At 37.3% G+C, this 17,438-nt stretch overlaps 1 protein-coding gene across 4 annotated transcripts in view; it reads left to right on the top strand.

Annotated features, from left to right (window-relative positions):
• Positions 1–17,221, top strand: part of irs1 (insulin receptor substrate 1) — a 45,231-nt gene extending 28,010 nt beyond the window's left edge. For 3 of the 4 annotated variants that reach the window (XR_010892245.1, XM_067366318.1, XM_067366320.1), the window contains one exon: positions 42–2,443. Coding sequence is in view for 3 of the 4 variants with exons in the window: in XM_067366318.1 (XP_067222419.1) it covers positions 42–46 (5 nt within the window). In the remaining variant the exon portion in view is untranslated. Of the gene's footprint in view, positions 1–41; positions 2,444–16,684 lie in introns of those variants that run through there. The other variant, XM_067366319.1, reaches the window with a different exon arrangement.
• Positions 17,222–17,438: the final 217 nt, after the last annotated feature.

Raw genomic sequence — 17,438 nt, 5'->3', positions numbered from 1 at the left:
TGATCATCTAGCTAATGTTCATTTCTCCTTTTTTCCACCAGAATGAAGAGTAATAATCCGCCCGCTCCTTCAAGCATCAAGACTCAAAATCTCTCCCCGTTCACCACGAGCCAGACCTCAGAAACTGGACCTCAATAAACTCACTAACCTCATTTTCCAGGACCGCATTATCACCCGGACGCTACCCAAAGCATATGGACAAAACAGATCTCTCAGCATCACGTATCCGGACCTCACAAATGCTGGATTCCGCTAACCATAAATCTCTGGACTTTTCACTGTGTGCACCTCTTTAGACATTACCAGACGTTACTGTCCAGCTGTTACGGACTCGGTACAAATCGATTTCTACCATCAAACATGGTAAAATGGCACCTTTTGAGGTGAAGGGCGATGGTACTGCAATGTTAATATTTATGTAAATGATGGTATGCGTGTTTTCGGTACAGGGATGCTTTCCGAAGCAGCCATATTGCGTTGGGTTTGTACGACAGCGCCCAACTGTGTTGATTGTACTTCAGTACTGCCAGACATTTCCATTACAGATGAGATTACATGTTGCGATCCAGCTCTCAATTAGACACTTTTATACACCCAGTACGGACGACCTCAAACAGCCAGACTTGACCTCAGGACTTTACTAAAGAGTTTACACACACACTGTGTTTCAGCACTGTGAGCCATGACTGACCTCATGCTGCCAAACACACACTGTGATGTCTGTCAAACCCTGGTTTCAATTCATACCTGCTCAAGTTATATCCTGTTTAATTGTAATAAGCATGTAACTTATATGGAGTTTATACTGGCCTCCAAACGGAACTCCACCCCCTTTTTGTTTTGTTTTATTACTTTTAATTTATTTTTTATATGATTTTCTGTTTTATTTTTGGTACTATCTTTTATTTTTACAAATTTTCTTCATTTTAATTGTTTGTTTTCATGCTAAATTTTGAATTATTAGAGAATATCTCATATATTTTATATGTTGGCTTCCAAACAGAACTTCACTTAGAAGAACAAAATCCTTTTTTTGGTACTATTTTTATTTTATTTTAATGCTATACACACAGTTTTGGTTACCATAGTTCGAATTTTCCATTACTACCTGATACGGCAACTAACAATACATTGAGATTTTGTGAATGATGTCGGGCGAACATTTTTAATTCTGGCGAAGTGAATAAGTGGCCTTACAGCCCAAATAAAAATCAGTCACATTCATGGGCGTGTAATTCCCATGACAAACATTTCTGATCAAATCGTATCACCAGTATTTGGTCAATCTGAACAAAAACATTTCCGTAAACGTCTAAACCTTGAAGTGCAAGTCGTTTTTACAGGCAGCAGCACTGTTTTTTTCATTTCAAGCATCCTGCTGTTAAGCCTCGGAAGCCAGTCAAAGTTGCTTGCAACTTTTTTATAGGCTGTTTTATTTCATTACAGTTGAATCTATTATTTCATATGGTTTATTTTTGCTTAAAATAAAATGCTGTGGCGACGGTAAGGTCACAGCAACAGGTTTAAAAAATAAAAAACTCGATGTCTGTCATGTTTGCTGCTGAAATTAAACAAACAATGAACAATCTGTAAATTATTGAATATATAGAAATGTTGTTCTTGGTTCTCTTTTAAGAGTGAAAGTATTTAACATTTCATGGTTGCTGTTTTTTTGTTTTCCTTAAGAATCTTGACATGTTTTTAAAAAGTGTCTACTGTTCTGAAGGGTTTTTTTTTTTTTTGTGGGGAATATTTTCTTTTAAAGTAAAATGTATAATCCATTTTTTTGAGAGAGAGAATGGTACGGTTCTATACTGTAGATTCCTTTTTTTTTTTTCTTTTTTTTTTTTTTAATATGCTTAATGTAACATGCACATCAGGGACTTCTCCCTAGCCCCCCCACCAACTCCGAACGGAATCACTTTTGGGAACCTGTTACACTTGTTACGCTGTTCCCCGAGCTCTGATTGGCTGTGACAGTGGTGTCCCTGTAACCTGATAGGCCGTTCTAAAGGTTGCCTGTTATTCGATAGGTTGCAGTTGTCGTTTTAGCACCCTGTGGTTGTGTCATGATACAGGGCGTGGGGCATCACTCTTCCCACCATTATGTGGCCAAACCTTTGACATCTCAAACAAACTTGTTGTTCTTTGTAAATAATGTATTGTATAAAAGAAAACTGATTATTGGTGGATATCGGACTGACCAGGGATGTTTGGTTTTATGGATGCTCAAAGCAAGCAGATGATTGGTCACCTTCAATGAATGAATTGAAACATGTAAACGGTATGAGTGGATGTACAGATGAATGGATGTATGCACAAATGTTTGTTTTAAATGAATGAAATGAGCAGCAGCATTAAGGAGAGGGCTGTGTATACCCCTTCCCTCCCCCCTATTTAGAAGAATGGTATCTTCTGGATCCTTGACGTGTAATAAAGTAGAAGCGCTTATCTTTTCTGAACTTCTTGTTTCCTGTGCTCTTTATGACGTTCTTTTGAGCTTTGTGTCTCCCTGATGACATGCAATACGAGAGGCTATACTGTGAATAAGGCAGCAGAGTGCCTGCAACTCCTTCCATAGAGTGGCTTTGAGCGCCTTATAACTTTAGTAAACCGTTTTAATTCATTTAGCCCTTGTGTTCGGGTCATTTTGACCCAGAGAGGATTTTCCTTTTCCTCAAAAATTACTAAAATTTACTGACTTCACTCACACTGGGTATAACTACTTCCTCAAATTTTGGGGATAATTTTTGGGGATTTTTTTCTTGTAACACTTCTTGTGTTTCTTGTCAGAAATGACTAGCCTACAAAAAATGGCTTAAAAATCTTTCGTTGTGCTAGATTATCACCAAATATTGGATTTGTTTTTTTTGCCAACTTATTTTTCTTTCAATTAGGACAGGTTTTGTATTTACTTTTTGAAACTAACTGATTGTAGGCCTCATTGATTTGAGCTCAAATGACCATCCATTGAAAATGAATAGGGGAGATTGAAAATTAGAGAAACATTTAGTGTTCAGGAGCATGTTTATCGTTTACCTATTTACATGTGTGCTTGCAAAGATAAAGGCCTGCGCATTCGTGGATACACACACACACACACACACGTTCATGTACTCAAAATATGAGTAATACAGGCTTTCTTTTTCAGACAGATGAACTTTATCCTCAGATCAATGAGGCATGCGATCAATCAGTTTCAAAAACAAGATTGAATCCAATATTTGGTGATAATCTAGCATAAGCAGAGATTTTATTATAAACTATTTATTTCTTAGATTTTATGTTTTTAAATTATATTATAAAATTGCTATTATTTTTAATGCTATAGGCACAGTATTGGTTTTGATTCAACTAAACATTTATCTTCTCTCCTCATGTGGCCTTATTGGATAATATCCAAACTGAATGGTAGTGTACTTAAAGGGACAGTTCACCCAAAAATGAAAATTATCCCATGATTTACTCACCCTCAAGCCATCCTAGGTGTATATGACTTTCGTCTTTCAGACAAACACAATTTAGAGATTTATTTAAAAATATCCTGGCTCTTCCAAGCTTTATAATGGTTGTGAATATTTTTGAAGCCCCCAAAAATGCATCCATCCATAAAAATAAAAAAAAATCCATACAGCTTTAGGGGGTTAATAAAGGCCTCTTGAAGTGAAGTAATGTGTTTTTGTAAGAAAAATATACCTATTTAAAATTTATAAATTCAAATATCTAGCTTCCGGCAGACGACCTGCGCAAGTCACTTTGCACCACAAAAGTAACCTCTGACGCAGGATGTAGGAGCATCGTAAGCAATGCGTACGGCTGTTCACGGAAGCTAGTTATTATAGTTAATAGTTTTAAATATGGATATTTTTCTTCCAAAAACCCATTGCTTCACTTCAGATGGTCTTTATTATCCCCCCTGGAGCCATATGGATTACTTTTATGATGGATGGATGCTTTTTTTTGTTTGGGTACAAAATTCACCACAACCCACACTTGTTTTGAAAGAAGATAGTCATATACACCTAGGATGGCTTGAGGGTGAGTGAATCATGGGATAATTTTCATTTTTGGGTGAACTGTCCCTTTAATTCTTTCTTACTCTTTAGCAGTGACGTATGCATATTCGACTTACGAGTGTGTTTTAGCGCGGCTGGAGTCATTGGCATCTAGTAGAGGTATAATGGTGGGGTTTTACCTGTACGTCTGTCCTCTAGTTATATTTTACTACGTCTTGGCTTTTATTTCCATAGAGTCAGATACTAAACAGGAGAGTCTGGAATTGCAGCACACAGACTGGGCTCTAGAGGCCTGCAACATATGGAAAGTCTTTCAGAATGTGGAGAAGGAAAGAATGACATGAGGTGAACCTCATCAATGGAGTTCTCCACAGACATTCCTTCAGCAGGAGCTCAGTGACGGGCCAGCAGCAAACAAAAGATCTCCTTACTGTGTGTGTGTGTGTGTGTGTGTGTGTATGTGTGTGTGTGTGTGTGTGTGTGTGTGTGTGTGTGTGTACGGTGTCAATTTGTGTGGGGTGTGGAAGAACTCAGGTAGATAAACACTCTTGAGACTTTAACCTCCTAGTTGTGAGGATTTTACCTTGATTGTATTTAATAGTATTTAGTATTTAATTAGATTGGAACATGCTGTCTGGCAAAAAGTCCACCATGTCCTTGTTTTCACCGCCCCAGATTCAGAGAGTTCTCGCTGGGGACGCCGTCCTTAGATACCCTCCTTAAACTCGATTAGCCTCCAGTAAACTCATCTGTGTACCATTCACTGTTTCAGATTAGTGATGTATACGCTGCAAGAAGAGGTTGGCAAAATCTCAAAAAAACTGAGGCAATCAGTTGCCACAAAATGTTTAAGTTAAGAAATTCAAAGTTTAAGTAAGCAGAACTGGCAGATTTTATTTTGTACTTAACATTTTAATTGTTCTTAACTTGAAATGTTTGAGTACACTTAATTCATACATTTAACTTAAAATGATCATGTAACCTCAAACATTTTTATTAGTGTAAACTTAGTTAGCTATAACAAGCTAATTCAGAAAATGCTAGCTTGCTAATTTACTTGTATGTTACACTCTGTAACAACCATGCTGGGTTAAAAACAACCTAAGTTGGGTTGAAAATGGACAAACCCAGCAATTGGGTTGTTTTAACCCAGCGGTAGGGTTAAATGTTTGCCCAACCTGCTGGGTAGTTTTATTTAACTCAACTATTGTTTAAAATTTACTGTATTGCTTAATTAAAATTAACCCAAAGTATGTTGGAAATGAACATTTATTAATGTTCAATGAATAACTATTAAACAATAAACATTTATTAAATTGCTTATTAATAAATGTATATTAATAAACTATTAAACTATTACATTTATATTAATAAAATATTAAAGCTTATTAATAAACATTCACCTTTTGTCTATTATTGTTGTCTCTAATTGCATCTGGTTTTTAATTTCCCAACTATTTTGGGTTCATTTTAAGCTAGCCATATAGCAATTTTTAAACAATAGTTGGTTTAAATAAAACTACCCAGCAGGTTGGGCAAACATTTAACCCACCCGCTGGGTTAAAACAACCCAACCGCTGGGTTTGTCCATTTTCAACCCAACTTGGGTTGTTTTTAACCCAGCATTTTTTTTAAAGTGTAGCATGGTATAGCACTTGCTGAATGAGTACAGCAATATAAAGCATTTAACAAAACATTAATGACTACTAAAACTCACACTTAACATTAATCTTGCACAAAAAGCACTTAATTTTAGCATTTACTCTCCCTTTCAAGTGCCATGGGCAAAGCATGTTGGGAAATAGAAATCCCAGCCCAGTTTCAATTAAACTTAAGTTAGTATAAATTAAAAGAAATGTTAATGAAAAAGTTCAGTTTACTTAAAATATATCAGTTCTTTGAACTTGAAAGAAAAAGTGCTAAATACTCATAAAAGTTAATCTGACTGAACTAATTTGTTTAATTTAAGTTTGTCCTACTCAAACCAATTAATTATTTTGAGCGTTAGAAAAGTTACAGTGCAGGTTAAAACATTTTAAAGCAACTAGCCAATAAATAGAAGCAAAACTGCTTTTAAATCACCTAATTTATGCATATTTTGTAAGTATAATCAAATAAAAGTGAATTACTTTAATGTGGACTCTAACAAAAAATCTAACAGAAATGAATTAGAGTCCTCAATAGATATTGCTCAATTGAATGATACATTTGATCTGATCTAAAGAAGATAAATCACACCTCTCCTCAAGCTGTGCTATTTGAGGTATCGTTTATGTTTCCACAAATGGCGCAGGACGGGTTATGGCCCAAACTGATTTAAAAGTTCATTTAAAAACGTTCAAATGCTTCTGACAAAGGACAATGAGCAATATTGAAACAATGAAGCCGACGTGCAGTAACAAAGAAAGCTTTTAAAGTCTTTAACCCCCCATCCCCCCCCCCCTCCTCGCGGACACATACACACACACCTGGTTTATAAAGTGTTTATAGGTAACCAGGTAGCTGACTGACAGGAATGCCAGACATGTAGTCATGGTCTCTCATTAGGCAGAGAGAATGATTGAGATCCAATACCAGAACACGAGACACACAATGGCTTTTTTAAAGCACATGCTCCCAGTGTTGTCTTTGTTGTAGGGTGGTATAATCAGATCTCTCTGCTTTGCTTTGATAAAGTTCCCTCTCCATCACAAGCATACACACTTACTCTGAAGAATCCAGACACAGCAGGTCCAGAAAAGCAAGTCCCAGCTGTTCAACTAAACACTTTCAAAATCATCTTTCTGCTTTATACTATCCAATAGATAAACACAAAGCACTTGTATCAAATATCAGCTGTGTAAGTTTACATTCAAAGTCTGTTTTCCTGTGTGTGTGTATCAGTGTTATTTTAGTTTTGTAGCTTTTATTTATATGTTTTCATTTGTTTTTGTTTTGGTTTTTTCATTTCATATGTTCTTTTGTATTTTTTGTTAGTTTGTTTTACTATTTCTATTTAGTTTTAATTTATTTTTAATTCAGATTTAGTTTTTTCAGATTTAGTACTTCAGCTTAAACCTTTAATTTCAGTTGATTTCCAAGTTTTTTCATCTAATATTTATATTTAATTTTATTTCCGATTTATTTCAATTATCAAAAACAATTTTAGTTAACAATAAAGAGCCAGATTTACCAAACAAGGCAAGTTAGTGTGAGAGCGCGCAATCCCAAAAAAGGAACCAATAAAAGTGGAATGGCGCAAATACCAGTAAATCGACTAGCACAAACCTTAGTAAATCGTGTTGCGTAATTCATTTGAATACCCTCCTCTCATAAATGTTTAATCTGAAGGGGAAACTACAAATGATATGCAATAAGGTCAGCTGCAAAAATAACTGTCCACACCTTTTCAGCACTTATTTTTCACTGCGTCTTTAGTAAATCCTGATTGTAGTATTTTAACGCCAAAACAGAGTTTGCGTTGACGCCAGCTGTATATACAACAGGTGTATATACAAGTATTCCTGCAGTCTGTAACTTTTTTTTTTTTTTTTTTTGGTTAACAATGATTCAAAATCAATTTTTGAGCAAGTACATAATCAGCAGTGTTCAAAACTATCTCCTTACCTTAGCCAGATTCACAACGGTAAGCTTGTAATGTTTTCTAATTTGAGTGGTACTGGTGGGAAATTCGAGTATGCAGTCGTTTGTCTTTGCTTCATTATGTCACGTCTGTTTACAAAAAGAACGAGTCCCAGCTAGTAGGCTATATGTGAGGATGCTGCTGGTGACGAATCATTTATAGCCTTTTCTTACAGCAGCTCCGATTATTAAACATCATTTTGATGGCGAATTGTAATCCAAAAGGTCCAAATAACAATCTTCACTGACTGGAGATTCACCTGTAGTCAAAAGCTAAAGCATAATAATCATTTGCACAGTTTGACATGATCTGAGCTAAGCGATCGTTAGATTTAATCTCCATTGGTAGCGCAATTTATTGGTCAAAACAAAAGTGGCAGATATGTTACTTACTTGTTCAGATGACATTTTCCGGTGAAAATTCTTATTTTGGTCATACTTCCAAGACTACAATCTGTGATTCCGAAGTACAGTATCCACACCGGTGTGGTGACTAACACCAAACATTAGATTCATCCGCGCTGAGGAGCTGTGCCGAGGCACAACCCATGTAAAGATAATAACTGCAATTGAAGGTTTCAAACAGAGATGGCGACAAAGAGGCAAAACTTATGGACTGCAGCTTTAAGCTCTATCAACATAATTTGACGCATCTTTCTCCGTTGACAGCAATTCAAATTCATTAGTGAAAGCAGAATGACTAGTGGATATCTGTGCCCAATTATTTTTAGAGGGCTATTAAAACTGCTAAAAGGACTTTGTCACATGATATTTACAGCTCTGATGATTGGCAGCAGAACTAAACTCCATGTGCATATTCCAAATTGCATACTTTCTGTGACTGCCATTGAGATGCTAACTTGCTAATTTATGATGATATTTACTACTTAACTACACTCTAAAAAATGCTGGGTTAAAAACAACCCAAGTTGGGTTGAAAATGGACAAACCCAGCGATTGGGTTGTTTTAACCCAACTGTTGGGTTAAATGTTTGCCCAACCTGCTGTAATTCTGTCATCATTTACTCACCTTCAAGTTGTTCCAAACCTGTATGAGTTTCTTTCTTTTGCTGAACACAAAAAAGGTGTTTTGATTCATTTTGGTAACCAAACAGCTGATTGATTTTGCCTTCCATGGTATGGAAAAAAAAAAAATACAATGGAGGTCAAGTGTTTGGTTACCGACATTCTTCAAAATAGCTTCTTTTGTGTTCAGTAGAAGAAATTCATACAGGTTTGGAACAACTTAAGATTGAGTAAATGATGACAGAATTTAAATATTTCGGTGAACTATCCCTTTAAAGGTACAATTTGTGATATTTTTTTTCCGCTAGAGGTCGCTAGAAGCCTATTCAAAACAAAGGCGTAGTTTGATGACGCCAAGTTTTAGAGCGGAAACTTGGGACATGTGGTCTCCATTTCAACGGACGGTGCAAAAGAATAGGGATTGGAGTCTGGAAGAACTCATGTTCGTGGATGCGATTATTAACGTTACTGTAGTATGAAGCAGAGCAGGAGCGAGTGTTGCGGGAGCAGCGGGACTTTTATTATGACACAGTCGCCGGCGCCGCTTCCGCTTTTCCGGTCATGAGTTTACGGGAGCTGTCCGACTCCTTGTCGACAGAACCAGCGGCAGATGGTAAACAGTAATTATGTTCCATAAATAATTAACACAATCCACCATAAAACGTGCAAGAAGTAAATGAGGAACTGCTTGAAGCAAGCTAGTGGTTTGCTGGACGCTAGACTCTACTTCCGCATTTGTCCACGGATTTGTTGTCATGTGGTTTCTACGTCAGTAAAGGCGGTAACAAAGGTAACTGCGTCATTGACAGGAGACTGCACTGCCCCGTGTCACTGTTTAGAATGGGAATTTTCTCATGATTTACAAGTCGTTGAAAACATTTGAGATATTGTTTGTAATCAGCTGGACAAAATATATAACACTAGCCTAGTGGTTTTTGGATATTTTACTGCAAAAATTTTACATATTGTACCTTTAAGTATGCAAAAACCACTAGTAGGAAATAGGAGAGCTTTGGAAATGAAGAAAAGTAAAAAAGACAAAAAGTACCATGGTATCACTCTTTGTTTTTTCATTGCACCATGGTACCACCAGTAATGTACCTCCTGTAAGAAAAGGAGGAGGTTGCTATTGGATGAGTCAGACTCATGTTTGGGTGGGCCAGGACTATCCGGGACCTCCAGGTCTGGACGCAGGAGACATGAATGAAGAATAAGAGTAAAAAAAAGAGAAGAAAAAAGTAGCTAAGTAGAGCTGCTAATCAAAAAAAAAAAAAAAGGGTTAGAATTTGATTAAAAAGAGATAGAATAACTGAAGTAGAGCGATGCATTGGAAGCAGAAAAGAAACGAAGAACACAAAGAGTGGAAGTGTGGAAGAAAACCACGAGGGGGTGTGTGCATGTGTACATGTATGTGTGTGTGCAGTATGTGAGGGCTTGATGTATAAAGGGGCCCCACGGCAGTCTGGGGGATAATACTCAGCAGATGTGTCCTTATCTGACTCTGAGAAGGGTAGAGCTGAACTCAGACGGAGGGGAAAATGGCAAAAGAGCTTTTCGTAGGCATGCATGCTTGCGCCTGTCTGCGACCAACTGACCGTTTCAGGGTCACGATTAACATAATCGTACGTCGCAAATGGCCGGACCAACATTCCAAGGAATTTCCGATGTGATAATTGGTAATTAAATGTGAAGGGGTGGGGTAACAGTTCCAGTAAGTCGGTGGGTCACCTCAGAGGCTCGACACCAAACGCACCATTAATTCAGGCCTCTTAAAACGCCTTTCAAGCCTGAAGGCACAACAAGTGGTCTGACGAAGCCTGTTGTGCAGCTTCTTTGACTGCCAAGTCCTGCGTTTTAGCTTTTTTAGGGTAAAAATTATCAAAGCCTGGCGAGTCGGGAGCTTTTATCAGAGGCCAAGAGGAGATGACAAGGCTCTTGAGGTGGTAGGCCACCCTTTCATTAACAGTAAGGCCGAAACCACTGATAAACAGTCATTAAGCTTTGAGTTAGCGGTGACTGTAGGCCCAATCTCTGCACTGACAGATAGCTTCCTAGCTAGCTTTAAAAATCAAAACGTTTGGAGCGATCGGTTTGTAGCCACATGAAACTTTGGAATAATCAGATGTATTTAAAGGCAGGCCTCCGCTAGTTTTAAAGCACACTTCAATAGCGGGAACAAAAACAATTTTGGTTGGAAGCCGAGCCGTGCTGTCAAGCGTTTTAAATCATTATGATACATACAGTTGAAACAGCTGCGCACACGCCAATAATTTCGCTGCCGCTTTTCTCTGAATGGATGTTAGATGTGGTTTTGGAAGAGGGGGGTTGCGAAGTTCCTTTCGCTCAGTGTTGTTTTCCCTCAACCCATACATGATCTTTGACTCAGACTCCCTTTTCTGTGTGTTTGTCTCTAAATATAGCTCGCTTGAATCCTAATCAGCAGCGTTTTGGGTACAAACAGTCCTAAAATACTGCTGCGGTCATGCGGCGCTCATCTGAAGCAGGACACGGGACGTTTCGGGGGTAATTCAGTTTCAGCGTGTGTGACTCAGATTAGGTAAGGGATATGCCGTAGAATGCGAGCATTCAACTCAAGCCGTAAACACAGGATTAGTGCGTAGTCTGAAAAGGTGATATGTATCGCACTGAGGACAAGGTTTGAGAAGACGCTTATTCTGTAGAGACGGGATGTTCTTTCACCTTTGAGGGTCAGAGAAACAAAATGATCCAGCTTAATCCAAGATATCCTGTTTGAATCGAAAGACTCATGTGACCTCAAACTCCCTGCTGTATGACATATTAGCCAATTTCTTTTATTAAGAGGGATGAAAAGGCAGTGGTCATTTAAGACGTTTTGAAAGAATTAAATATTATGCTGCACAATATAAACTGTGTGCTATTCTATGTAAAAGAGTATGCAGTGATAAACTTCATTGATATTTGTATTATAGATTATTGTTTATTTTATTATTATTTATTGTATATATATGCATATTTGATATTATATTTATTATATATATATATATATATATATATATAACTCCGTTTTTAACATTTTTGTCAAAACATGTTATTATTATGTTATCATGTTATTATTTTGTTTTATGGTGCTACTTAGCTGTATTTTTTAAGTTATGAAGGTTTAAATCAAAACAAACCAACTGCAGTTGAATTGATATTAATTGGAATGCACTACCAAAAAACAACATTTTTGAAAAATTAAAAAAACTATAAAAAAAAAAAAAAAATATATATATATATATATATATATATATATATATATATATATATATATATACAAAATTATAGATTTTTCTTTTATGCCAAAAATCATTAGGATATTAAATAAAGATATTTTGTACATTTCCTAACATTAATATATATAAAAAAATTGTTTTTGTAAGTGGATGTGCATTGCTAAGGATTTCATTTGGACAATTTTGAAGGCAATTTTCTCAATATTTTGATTTTTTTGCACCCTCAGATTCCACATTTTCAAATGTAGTATCTCAGCCAAATATTGTCCTGTCCTAACAAACCATACATCAATGTAAAACATATTTCAGATGATGTATAAATCTCAATTTCAAAAAAATTATCCTTACGACTGGTTTTGTGGTGCAGGGTCACATCTTTATATTGAAATATTTTTTACTTTTTTTCCCTTATTTTGTCAGAACAGCTCAAAGAGACACAGGAATGGGATTGGGAAAGGACCACAAGTCACGCCGGGAAGATTTTCAAGTAAAACGCATAATTATTTTTGACATAATGTTTTATGCAAAGATAAACATTCCAAACAAAATAGTTGTCTCATGATGTGCACCCTGTCATCATCTTGATTTTTTTTTTATTCAATTTTTTATTTTTTATTTTTTTTATTTAGTGAAATATCTCATGGTAGTCCAAGAAAAAAAGAATGATATTATTTCCGGTTCATCCATCATAAAGAAATTGAAGTAATTTGTAAAGAAATGTCCTTCAGATATTCTGTGCATATACAGAAAGCACATACTAGATACTGCAGAAATACAGTACACAGTATGCAATTCTGTACACAGTTTGTTTTCTCGCAAAACAGATGTCTACTGTCAGCTACGCATTTGAAATTTATGTCTTTTCTGATAAGGCTGTTATGTGTTTATCTCTTAGTTGGTTCAGGGTCATTGAAATAACAGTTGTACTGCTGCTAATACCCGAGAGCCTTCTGTCCTTACAGGACTTCCTCTCTGAGCTCTGTAATGTCAAAGGATTCCTCAGCGGTTGTGAGCTATTGAGATTTACCGGGCACACAGGGTGCCGAGTCAATTTGGGCCATGCGTACAATAAATCATCTGTGTGAATGTGTTTGTGCTGCAGCTGAAATGCCAGTGAAGTGCTTGATGCAACAGCTCCATTACTGGACCATAGTCAGTCAAGAATAAGATGTGATGGTATACGGTGTGTGAAATGCTTTTAGGCAAGAGATCTTTTTGTAACACCCTGTCTACATCAAATGTGAGCGGCACAGTGCAACACATCTAAAGCCAACAGAACCCATTAAATCAGTCCCTGCGTCCAAATATGCCTACTTCCATACTATATAGTAGGCAAGAAAACAGTATGGGTGCTTCTCAAAAGGAAGGCTGCATCCTAGTAAGGCTGCATATCTCGGCTGCCATATCATCAAGTGCCTTCGAAGGCCATCTCAATTTGAAGGTTCCCTGGAAGGCATCCTTCCTTTCACGTCCTTCATTCAGCTCATTTTGAAGGCTGCATCAAGTGTATCCTTCATGTCCTTAAATCACCCACAATCCTTTGCACACATTTCAATTCACAAAAAAAGTAATGAGCTAGTTCATTATGAAATGCCAGACACAAATAATGTTTTCGGAGATGAAGGCATACTGTACATTAACTTTTGTTTTGCTGTAAAATAATCACTTGACACTAAACTGCCGATAATGTAAGCCACTGGGGGACCGTAGACGATTGTCATTCACTGTATTGCTTTAATAAAAAGCCAGTTAATATAAAGTTTTTTAATACAAGATGCCTCTTTAATGTTTTTTAAGTGATCTCTGACTGGAAAAGTCAGACATTATTAGTGTTGACGTGAATTAAAAAAGTATTTATGATTAGCATTATCCAGCCCTTTTCACAAGATGTAAGTCTCCAGAATGTGTCTGTAAAGTTTCAGTTCAAAATCCCAGGTGAAAAAAAAATACATTTCTATAATATACTTAAAGTGTTATATTTTGTGCACTAATTTTGTACTTAATACACTAAAAATTCTTCTTTAGTACTTCTTAAGAACATCTAAGTGTACTCAACTGTGCTATTTTGAGACACCATGACATATGAACTAAAATGTGCTTTTAATATACTATCTCTGTATTTAAAATAATGTAATTAGATACCACTTATAGTGCATTTGAACCCATAGTGTTCTACAAGTAGTAGCTAAATATATTTTTTAAATACAGAAATAGTATATTAAAAGCACATTTTAGTTCATATTTCATGGTGTCTCAAAATAGCACAGTTGAGTACACTTAGATGTTAATGTCATGATCATTACTGGGAGTGCCCTTGTCTGCCACTAGAGGGCACTCCAATCTGGACTTTTGGTTTTCATCACTTGGACTTCATTTCCCATAACCCACTTCCCGGACTCATTATCACTTCATTGCACCCAGTTGTCTTGTATTATGTTATTAGTGTCTGTCTATTTATACTGAGTTGGTTTCTGATTTTGTTCATTTAGGTTTTGTTTTATGTTACTGGCGTTTGTTTATTTTCCCTGTTTCTGTTATGGACTGTTCGATGGATTTATGACCTTTGCTTGGACGACTATGATCTTGGATTTGTTTATTAAAAGCACCACTTGGATCTACTTGCCAGTTTCCGTGTTTGTACATGACAGTTAAGTAGTACTAAGTAAGAATTTTTAGTATATTAAGTACAAAATTAGTGCGTGAAAATAGAGCACTTTAAATACATTATAGAAGTGTACTTTTTTTCATATGGGATACCCCACAGATCGTTTATTATAGTTTGTCAAATTTGCCACTATTTGGGTGTGAGCAAAAATATGCCATTTTTGTGTGTGTCCCTTTAAATGCAAAAGAGCTGCTGCTCCCACCCCACTTTCCAAAAGGGGACAGAGCTTTAACAGCTCGTGCTTCAGTTGCTCAACAATAACAAAACTGGAGAATCTCACGCAGCCAAAACGACGATTGTCAGTAGCGATGTTCAACCTTACATTGTTCAAACCGGAGTCAAACACTGATGGAGAGACTCAGGAAAAAGTTACAACTTATAGAATGCATCTGGATGTTTCTGAATGGTTAGTGGATAAATTGATGTAGTTGCTGTGGACTAGCATGTGCTGTCAAGTTAATCTTTTATGCAAAACCCGTATGGACGCTCACTGTACCTGTTTGCCAAACAGAGCCAGACACACACCAGGTTAACGTTTGTGATTGCTTTCAAATGTTGTGAATGATCTCATATTTTTTCCAAAATATCGCTTGGATAGAAACGCTACTTTTTTATCTGCCAATCGAGCTTGTCAGGATCAACTTGCAGGCTATACAAGCTAATGAGACTCTAAATAGTGTTCTGTGCTCGTCTGTGGAGTCGACGACAGAACAGTTAGCATGCTTTGCTCGAACTTTGGCCATGGCGTTAGAACTGGTACACTGTTGTCGCTTGTGAAAACAAAATGGCAGCGCCGTGGGTGGGAAAGTGCAGATTAAGGGGCGGTAATATTATAATAAGATCCCCTTTCTACGTCACAAGGGGAGCGAAATCTGAGAGGCTTGTTTTGTCACATGCTTGCGGGCAAAGGCTTATCAAAACAAAGTTACTGGGTTGTCCTTTTTCTTGTTTTCTGCATTGGTAGATGCACCCGGGACCCAATTATAGCACTTAAACAGAAAAAGTCAGATTTTCATATGTTCCCTTTAAAGGAACACTCCACTTTTTTTTTGAAAATAGGTTAATTTTCCAACTCCCCTAGAGTTAAACAGTTGAGTTTTAACGTTTTTGAATCCATTCAGCTGATCTCCGGGTCTGGCGGTACCATAGCATAGCTTAGCATAGTTCATTGAATCGGATTAGACCATTAGCATCTCACTCAAAAATGACCAAAGAGTTTCAATATTTTTCCTATTTAAAACTCAACTCTTCTGTAGTTACATCGTGTACTAAGACCGACGGAAAATGAAAAGTTGCGTTTTTCTAGGCCAGAAGAGTCAAGTTTTAAATAGGAAAAATATTGAAACTCTTTGGTTATTTTTGAGCAAGATGCTAACAGTCTAATCAGATTTAATGAACTATGCTAAGCTATGCTAAAAGTGGTACTGCCTAGGGTGACCATATGTGCCATTCTCCCAGGACACGTCCTGTCCAGGATTTCTAAATTGCCTTAAATGGCTCGAGCCCTTGCTTCTTTAATTGTGAAAGTGGTCATATCGATGTGCCCCCGGAACGCGATTTAGGAACGCGATTTCTACACGGAGGTCTGTGCAAGCCACTGTTCTTATTGACATTCTTCATGCAATGCATTAAAATGTTTCCGTATTTGACCGTTCTCTGTAGATCCAGCCTTCTTGCAAGCCACGATCAGTTGATTATGTATAATGCATGCTATTGGTCAAATTATTTTTCAGTCGTTACCTTCCACAAATATGAAAACCAAACCAAAACTGGGACATTTTATGCAACTTAGAAATCCTGGACAGGACGCGTCCTGGGAGAATGGCGCATATGGTCACCATAGTACTGCCAGACCCGGAGATCGGATTCGAAAAACGGTAAAACTCAACTGTTTAACTCTAGGGGAGTTAAACAGTTCTGTTCTGTTCTAATTGGAACAGAACAGCAATGTATTGTCCCACAACTATGTCGTCTCACAATCACCCACTTGCCCTGCTGTAGGAGCTCTACAGCCGGAACCGAGCAATGTACGGGACTTTCTGAGCTAGTCCCATCCATCTACACTAATCTATGCTATTAGTCTCTCTGTTTATTCCAAGGTTTACCGTAGTCAGCCAGATCAGATTGAGGACCTGTGCCTAAACACGGCCACAGCGCAACCCTGAAATGTCAGCTAGATTGTGTCAACTAGATCATCCCCTATGAAGACCTCATCGACACAACATCCAGTGGCACAGATCCATCTCCATACCAGCGTGATGAATCCAATCTTCAACCAGATGGACCTGGATTAAATATTTTGAATGCTCCGATCCCAATCTGATTTCTGACCTGTAATGCTGCCTGAATCATAAATTATGCACTGTTCATTTGTTGGCCAAAGGAGAACTGACTACAAAGTATTTTAATAGTATTTTCTTGCTGTGACTGTGGGACATATCCATACAAACTTACTAGAACATGTTATTCTAGGGTTTAATGCTGAGGAGGACTCTAGCCTACAAGCCTCAGAAGGACTGAACTAGGAAGGGCACGGCCTCACTAGGATGCAGCCCTTCCGTTTGAGAAGCACCTGTTGTGAGGCAATTTAAACTGGAAGACAAAACTGCAGTGTGCGCACATAATAAACAGAATGTTATCATGTACAGGTGTGGACTCTAATATAGTTATCTTTATAGCTAGGGCTGGGCGATGTATCGAATGCTTTTGTCACGCGCATTTCGTCAGTAAAGCCGGTTCCCTGATTACCGCTAAATCGCCATCACCTGCTTTCAAATGGAGCGGCATTTAGTAGACCGAGCCGTAGTTCACTGATAAGACACGCAATATCGCGTTCAATATCGACGGCGATAC

The sequence above is a fragment of the Chanodichthys erythropterus genome, chromosome 17, assembly GCF_024489055.1.
Source record: "Chanodichthys erythropterus isolate Z2021 chromosome 17, ASM2448905v1, whole genome shotgun sequence".
NCBI classification, from domain to species: domain Eukaryota; kingdom Metazoa; phylum Chordata; class Actinopteri; order Cypriniformes; family Xenocyprididae; genus Chanodichthys; species Chanodichthys erythropterus.
Note: the sequence above shows the minus strand (reverse complement) of the source record. Positions and strands in the feature narration are given on the sequence as shown.